Source organism: Drosophila montana, unplaced genomic scaffold (genome assembly GCF_035044405.1).
Source record: "Drosophila montana isolate Dmon_TW-CO22-7 unplaced genomic scaffold, ASM3504440v1 contig_1505_1, whole genome shotgun sequence".
Lineage (NCBI taxonomy): Eukaryota > Metazoa > Arthropoda > Insecta > Diptera > Drosophilidae > Drosophila > Drosophila montana.
In genome coordinates, this window is record NW_026996452.1 from 5,291,843 (window position 1) to 5,305,467 (window position 13,625).

At 40.0% G+C, this 13,625-nt stretch overlaps 1 protein-coding gene across 1 annotated transcript; it reads left to right on the top strand.

Annotated features, from left to right (window-relative positions):
• Positions 1–7,978: 7,978 nt before the first annotated feature.
• On the top strand, positions 7,979–12,830 carry cas (castor). The gene is made up of 4 exons (XM_064696412.1): positions 7,979–9,050; positions 10,790–11,483; positions 11,550–11,941; positions 12,005–12,830. Exons 1-4 carry the CDS (start codon positions 8,121–8,123, stop codon positions 12,431–12,433), a joined length of 2,445 nt encoding a protein of 814 aa, XP_064552482.1. The 5' UTR covers positions 7,979–8,120; the 3' UTR covers positions 12,434–12,830.
• The last annotated feature ends 795 nt before the right edge of the window (positions 12,831–13,625 follow it).

Consider the following 13,625-nt stretch of genomic DNA (forward strand, 5'->3'; position numbering starts at 1 on the left):
CAATAGTTTTTATTTCGCGGTTCTTTAGTAGCCGCTTAGTTTTGACAAAAATTCAAGCAAGCTGAAATCCAAATTGAACAAAAAAAGAAAACACTGATCATGATATCCTGTAGTATAGCATCGTTGTGTCGGCGGAGTGCGCCTCATCGCGCAACTGCCAAAACTGCGTCGAAGATTTTTCCACAGAAAAAAAAGAAATTCGTATAGAAAATGCCCAAAAAAATAAATAAAAGAGGAAACCAATCCACCCTCAATTGGAAGCCAAACTCCTAACAAGATGTTTGCCAACGGCCTATTTGTCTAAGCATGCGGCGTAATCCTTTTTGTAAGGACACGTTGTGTGTGTGTGTGTGCGTAGCTGAAAGGATTGCGTTGTAAGAGAGTAAGAATTAAGGACAAATGTCTCGGCAATGCGCGTATCTCCGGCTGGCACGCAATTTGCAGGCAAAGGATCTCGACAGACGCTCCGAAATGGCAGCTGAAGATGATCAACAGAAACGGGAGGTAAAAAAAAAGAAAGGATGCCAAGGATGGGGCGCCGTGTTGTGCTGTTTGTTGTGACGATGTAATAGGATTATAATTTCATATTTTTCTTTCCGTTTTTCTTGCGTTAAAGTTGCAGCCGAGTTCAGAGAACTTTGTCAGCTGACCCCATGCAGTGAAAGGATATTCGCCAAGGGTTGCGAAAATCGGGCATAAAAAGTTTCTCCAATTGCAACCCTTTCGATGTTCAATCAGTTTCCTTCCTTTATCCGCCTCGATGGCTTCTCAAATTCCTGCGCATTTTAGCAACATTTTGCCCAAAAAAGGAAAGGATAAATATTTGCAGGATACCAAGGCAAAAGTATCTTATAACACTGCACGATATCATTAATTTTAATATTGTCATTAGATTTACGGCACAACCCTACAAAAAAAAAGGAACTTTAATTATTTGTCTTGCAAAATTTACAAGAAACTCGTGAGAAAATTGCTGCGATCGTAACTTGAGTCCTCACTAATGATTATTCTAGGCAGCCCCCAGGAACTCATAAGGATCATCAATCAAATTGGACACTCGCTGAAAAGGCAAATATTTATGATAAATTATTTGGGCATGTTTTTTTGCGTTTTGCGTTTGTTTTCGCTGAAAAGCGTGAAAATTGTCAGAGAAATGTCTACAATTGCTTCTTTAATTAATTTTCTTAGCCTGGCAGCGAAATGGGCTAAAGTTCATTAAATCGAACTAAAAATCAGCTGCCAATCTTTCCCCAAAAAAGTATGTCTACTTTTTTACAACCCTAATGTGGGTTATAGCATTAATAAATTATGTAAATTTTTGCCATGAGGACCTGATGCCCAAAACGCATTTAACAAATATTTGCATAATTTTGGCACAGGCGACTTTTAAGGGAGGTGCCAGCCAGCCGGAGACCCAGCCAGCCAGCATATCCTGCAACAGCCAGTGTTATGCAAATCGATCTGTGTCGGAGGAGGAGGAGGGTTACCTAGTTTACCTCATCGAACAGCGCACGCGCGCCATTTGGAATGGAAATATATGCAAATCAGCTGAGAAATTGAATGGAAAAGCAATGCTAAAGGAAATCCCTTGCCGAGCAAATCGATTGGCGAGGGGCGGAAGCCGAACTGCAGCTATCGATTGATTTCGTATGTCGAGCAGTAGATGGGAGTGGGACAGGGAAAGGAATTGCTCTGCTGGTTTGTCACTTGGTTGGCGAATTGAGATTGAAGTGGATTTACCAATTGTTGCCATAATTGAGTGACATGGAGAGAGAAAGGCCGAGCGGCCAGGCAAAGCTATGATCTGCATGCATCTACCCAGCTATTGATTACAAAAAAGGTTCCACGGAAAATGGCAACTGAGCAACTGAATAACTGACGGAAATCTGCATGAAAATGCGCACAAAAGCCCAAACATAGAATAGAATCCCGATCCCGAGTCGCTTTGTCGACTATAACTACGAGTAAAATCTAACCCAGCCCCGTTTAAATTTTGTTTCTGTCTCTCTGATTTTATTTTAGTAGAATGCAAATTTGCATACGAGAAATTCATATTCAGTTACAAATGTTTTCATTTTGTGTTTTGGCTTTTGTTGCCAATGCGAACATTGATTTCTACTCGTCCCTGTTCTTGCTTTGTCCTAGAGCTATGGGAAGTCAATGGCTGTGTTATGTTTAATTCCGCAGGATAACAATCGCTTTGCTCATGAAGCGACAATTATTATTTCTGGCTCTACAAATGTGTAACTCTTGCCATCAGGATAGAGAAGGAATTAGCATTACATTGGGGAGTCCTCTGGCTGGCAAATTGGATGACATGTTTCAATTAGCTGAAGCCAACTGAGAGAGTGGAGAGTGAAGGGCACGTTTCAAATATTAATATAAAAGCCCACACAAAGCGATCCGAGTTATGGTTTTATGGGAATTTAATTGATGGTAAGGCTGATCTTAGTTGAGTATTTCAGGAGTATAGAGAGTGTTTATATCTGCGATGCAATCAACGTGAGAAAATCATTGGGAACACTTGGAATACCTCTTCCTAATTGCGACAATTGCCTGTGGCATCTTTTGTCCTTACTTCACAATTTATGCTAAAACGTAAACAAAACGCGTTTGAATATTCAAGCGGAGGGATCCTTCAGTGGGCCTGGGACACCCTTAGGAACCCAAGGATAAGATATCCTAAATGCATCGATATTTTGCCTATTTTCTTCCTTTTTGTGATCCTTTGTTTTGGGATGCGTTTGGCCGCAGATTTATTGCCTCAACTAAATCTCAACTTTTACCCCCGAAAACGGAAAAAGGAATTCTCAGTTCGAGTCCTCAGTCTGAATGATATTTCAATAAAGTCTTGGCATTTTGCGAAATTTTGCATGAAAATACACTTAACATTTTGTTTGCTCAATTTCGTTGACCCTTGGCGAATGCAAAGGTTCAGTTTGCCTTACTTCATGGATGCCCGTAGAGATTGTGAATGCTAATAAGATCTTAATTTTGTTGAAAGGACACGCTTGCATTTCAGAGAACAATAAGGACACAATCGTTAAGTCTCAGATTATCTTTAAGGAGTGGCCTGGGATCAGCTAGGTAGCCGCGTCTTGACCAATGGTCAGCGCGTGTGTTTGTCCTCAGAGGATTTCTGAAGCACGCGCCGCTCGTCCTTACTGGTCAAGCAGTCAAACAGGTTTGCCGAAAGGTGTTAAGTGGTCATTTATGGTGGTCATCCTTTGGGCGCGTGGCAGGACCCTTAAAACATATTGAGATGGTCAACAAGTCGGGCTAATGTCGCCATTTTGTGCGGGGTCCAGATGCGAATGCTCGGCTATAATTTATAACGGTTATTTAGATATTATCCTTTGAAGATGAAAAGAAAAAAACTTGAGAAAAGATTTTCCATCTGAGTCCTGGCCTTCTAGGCAAAACACAATGAGGCGAAAGCTGCAATTTTATTCGCTTTTGCGCATCCTCACAACAAAAGGGTTGAAGGGTCGCCCAAAAGGACGACTTCCTTGCCTAAAAACCGGACCGGACTCACGGCCGCGAGGCCGAATGAAAGTAATCACACACCGAGAAACCGGTTTGGACACTGGCATTAAATTTTCGAAAAGGCCGCGAAGAAAATTTCAGCCAAAAATAAAAAAAGGACGAACCCCTTCGAGGAACATGGCATATGGCGGTCCATCACGGGATCTGGTCAATATGAAAATACAAAAGCGACGGCAGCATCGCGTCCTGGCAGTTGCCAACGTATCCTAGTTCTGGGGTGGCAGTTGGGCATGAGTTGTTGCTTTTGTTGCCTCCGCAGGACAGCAGGACAATGGCGGCTCAAAGGGTTCGCTTGCGGTCATGCATTCAAATTATCTTCCCAGTTTGTCTACTATTGGGTATCCTACTTCGAATAAGTATGACAACATGTTCAACATCGGCCTGCTTGGCATATGAGAACTGCTTGTCCCAGAGGTCAGCCATTTTGTTGAACCTAAACCCAAGCATGTACTCAAATTAACGGACATTTCTCAAGAAATTCGCGGGAAAGCCTTTTGGAGCACAAACTAGAAGCGGAGGGTGATAGATAGGATCTTTTTTGTGATAGAAAATAACAACTCGTTATCAGATGTTGCAGCCTCTAGGATGTCGCGTGCTTCTCCTAAAGCAAAACTGACCTCTGCACTGACCATTAGCAACCCTTTCACGCTCCCGCCAAGCCATCGGCCTAGAGCTCGATCATCTCTTAACTGGTTTCAATGCCTTGACCAGCATTAAATGATTTAATGACTCGGACGCGTGTCTCTTGCCGGGTTGGTCAGTCAGATGGTCATCGTTGGCCCTTAACTTCCCCTAATAAGTGCACAGGATGTTAGGACAACACTTCGCACATTTGCATTGTCATTTCCAATGACTTCATTTCCTTAAAGTGTCCCATCTTTTATCAGCGAGAGCATCCCTAAGAAGACTTTTGTGCTCACAGTTGTGTTTACAAAAGATCCCATTAGGCATCCCCGTGGACGTTGATAGCCTCAAAGATTTATGCAAAGCGGCACCCAATCTATTCGTCAAGGGTCAAAAAAGTTGACCAAACAAAGTTCTTAAAGAATTCCTTCGCAAAATAACTGCATTATGCATAAATGCCAAGAGTTTATTGAAATATCATCCAGACTTAGGGCTAGAACTGAGAATACTCTTATCCGTTTTCGGGGGTAAAAGTTGAGATTTCGTTGAGGCAATAAATCTGTGGCCAAACGCATCACAAAACAAAGGATCACAAAAAGGAAGAAAATAGGCAAAATATCGATGCATTAAGGATATCTTATCCTTGGGTTCCTAAGGGTGTTCCGGCCCACTGAAGCGGAGGGATCCGCTTGAATATTCAAACGCGTTTTGTTTACGTTTTAGCATAAATTGTGAAGAAAGGACAAAAGATGCCACAGGAAATTGTCGCAATTAGGAAGATGTATTCCAAGTGTTCCCAATGATTTTCTCACGTTGATTGCATCGCAGATATAAACACTCTCTATACTCCTGAAATACTCAACTAAGATCAGCCTTACCATCAATTAAATTCCCATAAAACCATAACTCGGATCGCTTTGTGTGGGCTTTTATATTAATATTTGAAACGTGCCCTTCACTCTCCACTCTCTCAGTTGGCTTCAGCTAATTGAAACATGTCATCCAATTTGCCAGCCAGAGGACTCCCCAATGTAATGCTAATTCCTTCTCTATCCTGATGGCAAGAGTTACACATTTGTAGAGCCAGAAATAATAATTGTCGCTTCATGAGCAAAGCGATTGTTATCCTGCGGAATTAAACATAACACAGCCATTGACTTCCCATAGCTCTAGGACAGAGCAAGAACAGGGACGAGTAGAAATCAATGTTCGCATTGGCAACAAAAGCCAAAACACAAAATGAAAACATTTGTAACTGAATATGAATTTCTCGTATGCAAATTTGCATTCTACTAAAATAAAATCAGAGAGACAGAAACAAAATTTAAACGGGGCTGGGTTAGATTCTACTCGTAGTTATAGTCGACAAAGCGACTCGGGATCGGGATTCTATTCTATGTTTGGGCTTTTGTGCGCATTTTCATGCAGATTTCCGTCAGTTATTCAGTTGCTCAGTTGCCATTTTCCGTGGAACCTTTTTTGTAATCAATAGCTGGGTAGATGCATGCAGATCATAGCTTTGCCTGGCCGCTCGGCCTTTCTCTCTCCATGTCACTCAATTATGGCAACAATTGGTAAATCCACTTCAATCTCAATTCGCCAACCAAGTGACAAACCAGCAGAGCAATTCCTTTCCCTGTCCCACTCCCATCTACTGCTCGACATACGAAATCAATCGATAGCTGCAGCTCGACTTCCGCCCCTCGCCAATCAATTTGTTCGGCAAGGGATTTCCATTTGCATTGCTTTTCCATTCATTTCCTCAGCTGATTTGCATATATTTCCATTCCACATGGCGCGCGTGCGCTGTTCGATGAGGTAAACTAGGTAACCCTCCTCCTCCTCCGTCACAGGTCGATTTGCATAACACTGGCTGGTGGCTGGTATTAATCCTGTTCCTGATGATGGTTGCTGCTTCCTGTCGCCCGCTCTCGCCTGAGGCTGGGTCGCTGCGCCTGTGCCAAAATTATGCAAATCCTTTTGCGTGCCAATATTTTACAACAATAATTTATGCAAATTACACTAGAAAGAATTTTGTGCGCTTGCGCAGCGGATGTTACATGTCGCGTCCTTTGGAGGCGACCGTTTTTTTCTAAGGGTTTGCTCTTGTTTAGCATTTTCGCAACGTTTTTTATATGCAAATTTTTTTGCCGAGGCCTATAAATATTTTTGGCATTTTTAATTGAGTTTTTTTGCGCGATTGTAATGCAGATTTTTTTTGTTCGTTTGTAATTTTAATTTTGTGCGCCAAAAATGTTTTTATTTTTTGCATTTGAATGGATTCCATTCGATTATTACCGGAATCGCAGCTGTGCCAATGGCTGCGCGCTATTTTTTCGAATAGTTTCTAAAATTTAGATCGAGTTGTGCAAATAATTTGCATAAGGATTTGTTCAATGGGCCAAGATGTGGGTTCTACATTTGGTGCGACTTTTATTCTGATTGTATATCCGCTTAAATTATTTTGGATGCTGTGAGAAAAAAAAACTTCAATGAGAAATGTAATTTGCGATGGTTTTCTGGAAGAATCTGATTTGTGTATGTGCTACAATTTATACTACTATACTATACTAAACTATACAGCACTGCATTTTACTATACAATATTACAATATACTTTACAATACTATACTCTACTATACTATACTAGGGAATGATAACTCTACTATACACACTTTAGACTATACTATGTTATACTATACTATACTGTACTATACTATTCTGCACTATTCTTTACTATACTTGATCAAACTATCCTATCAACTAAAACTTATAGCTTATTGAAGAAAATATAGTAGTAATAATAGTAACTAGTATACACAAGGGGGTTATTTTTAGCATAATATTTTATTAAACTATCCGAAATAATTTAAATCGTTTTAATTCAAGAACAAATATTTAGTTTTTACTTTCTGTTATATTTATAATAAATATTATTTGTGGAAATCTTTAATTAGTATATTGGCGTTTATTAAAAAATATTTACGCTACTTAAATATATTAAGAAAAATGTTAAAAAATATGAATATGTTTAATTTCATATATAGAGTAAAAAAAGTATTAATTAAGTAGGAAATATTAAGAGAAATTAATATATTTTTTTAAATTAAAGCAAAAGTGAATTTAATTTGTTACCCATATACAAATTCACAAGTATTTTCTCAAAATTTATAGAGATTTAGTATATGTTTTTGTTAATTTTGTTTTGCGTTTGATAGTTGGAACTTTAAACTTACCTTTCTTTCTAATTCATATATTTTAAACACAAAAACTCTCATCACATTCCTTTACATTTCTCCAATATTTCTCTCTCTTCGCTAACAATGCACAGGGGAAATTCCTGAGCAGCCGTTGGTGGTTACAATGACATTTTTACCTAAAAAACTCGCTTTTCTGCAGAAATTTACATGAACGCTGGCATTTTATTGGTCGGCAGCAAAAAACTAGCAAAAAACGGCGACAATCTCTTACCATGTTATGCAAGGGAAACGCTTCGTTTTTCACACAATTTCCACAAGCGGGGCGCTAAATAAACTAAGGGTTGTGCGTCCTCAGCCAACACCACCACCACGAAGCGGACAACGCTTTAAGGTTTTCCATTTTTTAAGAGAGTCGAGAGTGCGGGACTGCGAGAGCGAGCGGCAGATCAGTTTTTTAAGAGCACATCTCGTATATTGTTTTTTAGAGAGAGGGTTTGCTGCGGGGACTTTTGCGCAATTTTTGCTATATTAGCTGACTGTGGCGGAAGAGTTGAAACAGTTTGAGCTGCGCAGCCGAACTTCGAGGATCGCCAGAGACGTGCCATAAGAATCTGAAGATCGTGATCAGAGTCGAGCGTGTGCTGTGAAATCTGTGAAAATCTTGTGAACCAAGAATTTTTTATCAAAGAAAAATCAATTGATTTTGCGTGCTGTGTTATCCTTATAAAAAAAAATATAACGTGATCACAAAATGTCCAATCAAATGGAATTTATGATGCAGCTTTATATGATGAACCTGCTGCAGCAACAACAACAACTGCAGCAGCAGCAGCAGCAGCAGCAACCGCAACAACAACAACAGCTGTCCAGCTTTGCCTACACACAGAAAGAGGATATCAGCAGCAGCACATGCCTGCAACAGCAGCAGCAACAACTGCAGCAGCAGCAGCAACACAAGACAAGAACGCACAAACGAACAAATTCGCAAAACACGAACTGTAGTAGTAGCCGTAGTTGTAGTCCCAATAGTAATTTGAATGCTTTATCACAACAACAATATGAGCAAAATGCTACAACACTAACAACACAGGCAACACCAACAACACCTAACAACAACACAAACACTAACACAAACTTTGACTATCAGTTGCCACAAATGTTGCTGAGCACTTTGTCACCACTGACACAGTACATGTTGCAACAACAACAGCAACAACAGCTGCAGCAGCAGCAACAACAACAGCCGCAGCAGCAGCAGCAGCAACATTTGCTGACAACTTCAACAACAAACCTGTTACTAACCCCCAACACGCCCAGCTCCATGCAGCAAATGCTGTTGGAGAATTTCCCTAGCTCCCTGAAAAGCGAGCAATTTTCCGTAAATAACTTTTTGCAATCCTCCACAGTGACATCAACGCCAAACGAGCAAGCAGCAGCAGCAGCAGCAACAGCAGCAACATCTGCAGCTGGCAACCTTTCGGCAGTCACAGTCAAACATGAGCAGGATTTCGATGATGAGGACGACAAGCCGCTGTCCAGCTTGAATAGCTGCAGCTCCTCGGGCCTGGCCAGCACCAATGATGCTAGCACCAGCGCCAGCACCGAGAAGCTGCTCCTGTTGTCCGGCATACAGCCGCTGGAGAGTACGAGCACCACCGACAGCAACGACTCGCCCAGCATGGTAAGTTCTATAATTAAGATTATTCCATCAAAAATTTTTATTCTGGTATTTTCCATTTAAATTTAACTTACAAGATACTTTATCGAAAAGATTTTTAATTTTCTTTTGACTAATAACTAATTTACAAACATGATTGAATACGGCATAAAGAAACGGTTAAGAGTAGCATGAACATAAATTAAAGACATATAAAATTTAATTAAGAATTTATATAAATATGGAGACCAAGTTTATTCTTCTAACTTCTATTCTTCATATTTATTACTATTAATCTTTTTTTTATATATATTTTAATATCTTCATATTTAATAGATTTCAATCGAGTCTAATACAGCCTTACATTGCACTTATTTGCATTTGACTGAATTTCATTAATATTCAAAAATCAAAATCTTAAAAAAAGTGATACGAATGTTGTACAAGATTTTTCAAGTTTATTTATCAATTTCGTTTGAGGATATTTTACAACAATTTAAAATATAACATTTTTCATATTTTTTTAAATTTCCACTACTACTATTATTAGTACTATCATCCACTTTTATTCATTCTCTATTATATATTTATTGCCTTTAATATGATGCATAATATTACTTCTAATAGTGACTACAACTAATGTAACATATACGCCTCCTACTACAACTAATATGATTTCTATATTCGCTACAATATAATTATTACATTTATTACTATTACTAATATAAATACTGCTTATAAATATTACTACTGTTATTTTGTATATACTATTACTACTATTACCATTACTCCTGCTACTTCTACTACTACTATTAGAACTTCTACTACTTATTCTACTCCAGCTACTAAAACTTCTACTACTATTACTACATATACTACAGCTACTAAAACATCTACTACTGTTACTACTGCTTCTACACTGCAACTTATACTACTCATTCTACCAATTCTATTGATAATTCTCATACTAATTGTACTGGCCCTATAACTTAATACCACAATGTTACAATTTCCAGTACTTTCAGTTATACAACTAGTTATACAATTTCTACTATATTACTACAGCTACTTCAACTACTACTGCTAATAAATCTACTACTACTGATACTACTATTACCGCTTCTACTACTTCTATTAATACTGCTTCTCATACTACTTCTACTACTTTTTATTTCAACATATTTTCGAGTATTTGTTTTTAAGTTTAATATTTTTTATTTTATTAAAATCGATTAATATGATTCCTAATATATTTCTTGCTACCAAACTCACTAAAACAAATCTGCTAAAAAGAATATTCTTCAAAAATCTTCGTATTGCCTAGAGTATCAGCTTATATATACCGTTCAAATACACTCAATTTCTGCTAGAAAACTTTTAAATTTAAGAGCAAGCCAAGTTTTTCTGTCATGCCTTATGGTTTCTTCAAGCCTTTTAATGTGTTTTTTGATGTTTGTCATAAACTCCCACGCTGTCTGTAATTCGAGAATGGCTCGACACAAGTGTGGGGAAGTTGAACATATTCGTGCACTTTGCGCGAAAAAATAACCGAAGCAAAACTTTGTCGCAATTTGCTTGCTCAATGTAAACATCAACTCGATTCCAAGGAAAACAAACAGCTGCTGTGTCGAAAACGCGTGGGTTCCCCAACCCTGCAGCTGGCTACTGGCCACTGGTCACTGGCACCAAGCAGTCTGATTTTGTTGGAATATTATTATTATTTAATTTAACAAGCCGTTCGTTCTGTGCTCTGTGCATTGCAGTACACGCCCGTCAAGCAGCCAGCGGACTCCTCCTACAATGTCGTCACCAGCATCGATAGTAATGAGGCCAAATTGAGCACGCCTCTGGCACAAAGCAACTCACTGCTGACGCCGCCGCCATCCAGTGATCAGGGCAAGGGCATTGTCAGTCTGAGCACGGCCAGCAGCTTGGATGCCTTTCTGCAGAACGAGGAGAATCTGAAGAATCTGCGCAAGGTGTCCTCGTATCTGGAGTGCGAAAATACGCTCTGTCGGCAGGAGACGCTGCGCGAGCATTTCCACTGCTACGATGAGCCCTGCCAGGGTAAGATATTGAGCAAAAAGGATGACATCATACGCCACCTAAAGTGGCACAAGAAGCGCAAGGAGAGCTTCAAACTGGGCTTTGCACGGTTCTCTTCCGCGGATGACTGTGCGCCCGCCTATGGCGATGGCTGTGCCTACAATTGGAAGCAGACCCACTATCACTGCGTTTACGAGCACTGTCCCAAGGTCTATGTGAGCACCAGCGATGTGCAGATGCATGCCAACTTCCATCGCAAGGACTCGGAGATTGTGAACGAGGGATTCCGGCGTTTTCGTGCCCACGAGAATTGTCGCATTGAAGATTGCCCCTTCTACGGCAAGAAGATATCGCACTATCATTGTTGCCGCGAGGGCTGCAATCACACCTTCAAAAACAAGGCCGATATGGGTGAGTGATCCTTTAGATCGTACATTCCACTTCAAGTCTACAGCATCTAGTTGCCACACTCTGTAGACAAGCACAAGACGTACCATTTGAAGGACTATCAGCTGACGCAAGATGGCTTCAAGAAGATACTCAAAACGGAGCAGTGTCCTTTCGAGTCCTGCAAGTTCTCCACGGTGTGCAACCACATACACTGCGTGCGCGAGAACTGCAACTATATCCTGCACTCAAGCAGCCAAATGATAAGCCACAAGCGCAAGCACGATCGCCAGGATGGCGAACAGGCCTATCAGCAGTTCAAGAGCAAACAGGAGGACACGGACGACACCACCTCACTGGATGCAACACCGCTGCCGACCAGTGCCGCCAATAGCAACAGCTCCAACTCCACCACACCGCTCTCCTCGCTCTCCGCGGAACACTTTCTGGCACGCAAACGTGGTCGGCCGCCCAAGAAGATTGTAAGTGCCTGCAGTTTCAAATTCCCGCCAACCTCATTATCTTTTTGATTTGTTCTCATACAGCAACTTCCCGCCGATGCACAGCAATCGGAGACGAAGCGTCTGAAACTGGAGGACACCGAAAGCAATCCGGCGACAACAGCACCGACACAGTTCCAGCCTACGCCCAACAGCAATACATTGAGCAGCGCTCTGTTCCCCAATCTGCTGCCCAACTTTACGGCCGCTGCCGCCGCCGCAGCTGCCGCAGACGCTGCAACGGCGCCGAATTTCCAGCTGACGCATTTGATGGCGCTCTTCCAGCTGCAGAATCCGCTCTTCTATCAGAATCTGTATCCGGGCGCCGCGGCAGCCAATATGCTGGCCGTGCCACAGAATGCGTCCATGTTTGGCAATCTGGCCGCCTTCAGCGCAGCGGCCGCTGCGGCAGCGGCGGGCGTCCAGCAGCAGCCGAAGAGCGAGTTTAGCATTAAGCCCGAGTTCAAGGAGTAGCTGGGAACGTCCTAGCGCTCTACAGATGTCTATAGGTGTATATATATATATGTATATGTATATAGAGGTAGTCGTAGTTATATAGAAGACTGACTGATACGGACGTTTTGTTAGACAGCGGCCAGGCATCAGGCTCTAAGCAGGATTTCGTCAAAGGGGATCCGGTAAAATGTTGGATGGCCGGGACGTCTCTTTGCCTTTTTTTTAGCCCATTCCTTCTGCAAAAGCCAACTCAGCCACATTTTGTTGGCTCGAAAGCCTTTACAAAATGTTGCTGAATTCGCTTTTATAAATATTTGTTTCTTTTTTTTTTAAACCTTTTCTTATCCAAAAATTTCAGCATTTCGAACTAAAAAAAAATAAAACTTGAATTTAGTTTAACTAAAACTGTGATGTTTTCCTAAGATTAACTAAATCGCTTGTCTTTAAAATGAATGTATAAAAAATATTTTTAATTTTAGTTGTCTATGCGGGACCTAGGAGATTTTCTTTAAAAGGGGTGAAATCAATAAAAATACAAATTTCTTTGTGATATGTTAATGAAAATTCTTGTTTTAATGTCGTATTATCCTATGAATTATATTTTAAGAATTATATGTTTATATATGATTAATATTTAAAAATCGAAAAGTTAAAAATTATTTTTTTATATATTTATGTATTTGGTTGGGGCATGTTTTCCTTACGTGAGTAAATAACATTTTTCCGCTCTACCTTGAACTTCCATTTCGACCCAGCTGAGTTGATTTTCCTGCGTTGTTAATCACATTTTATCTGTCATTGTACATAGATGTTTGAAAACATATTAAAAGTCAATCGAATGACAAAGAAAAAAGGTATTTTTTTGCAAGATCAGACTTAATTTAACGCAGTCAATTAAATTTGTTTTAAAAAATATTATAATTTTAATGTTATGGGTATATTAAGGTCATGTTTTGGACGTTCAATTGGCATTGGCAATAAAATAAGGTACCAGGCGAACGGAAATGGCAAGTGCGTCGATTTAGTTGTCGAAAAACCCTACTGCATACTTTTATCGGCAACAATTTTGGGCCACTGATCATCTAAATTTAAATGAAAATCTCAGTTTATGTACTAGGTAAACAGAATTGGAAAATATTTTTTTTTTTTTTTTTGTTTTAAAGATAATAATGAAATTTATTTAACAAGATAAGTGTGCTGCTACCTTGCA

Coding starts and splice junctions, on each gene's coding strand:
- cas (XM_064696412.1), top strand. CDS start 8,121: ATGTCCAATCAAATGGAATTTATGATGCAGCTTTATATGATGAACCTG. Junction 9,051..10,789: donor GCAACGACTCGCCCAGCATG/GTAAGTTCTATA, acceptor TGTGCATTGCAG/TACACGCCCGTCAAGCAGCC. Junction 11,942..12,004: donor GTCGGCCGCCCAAGAAGATT/GTAAGTGCCTGC, acceptor GTTCTCATACAG/CAACTTCCCGCCGATGCACA.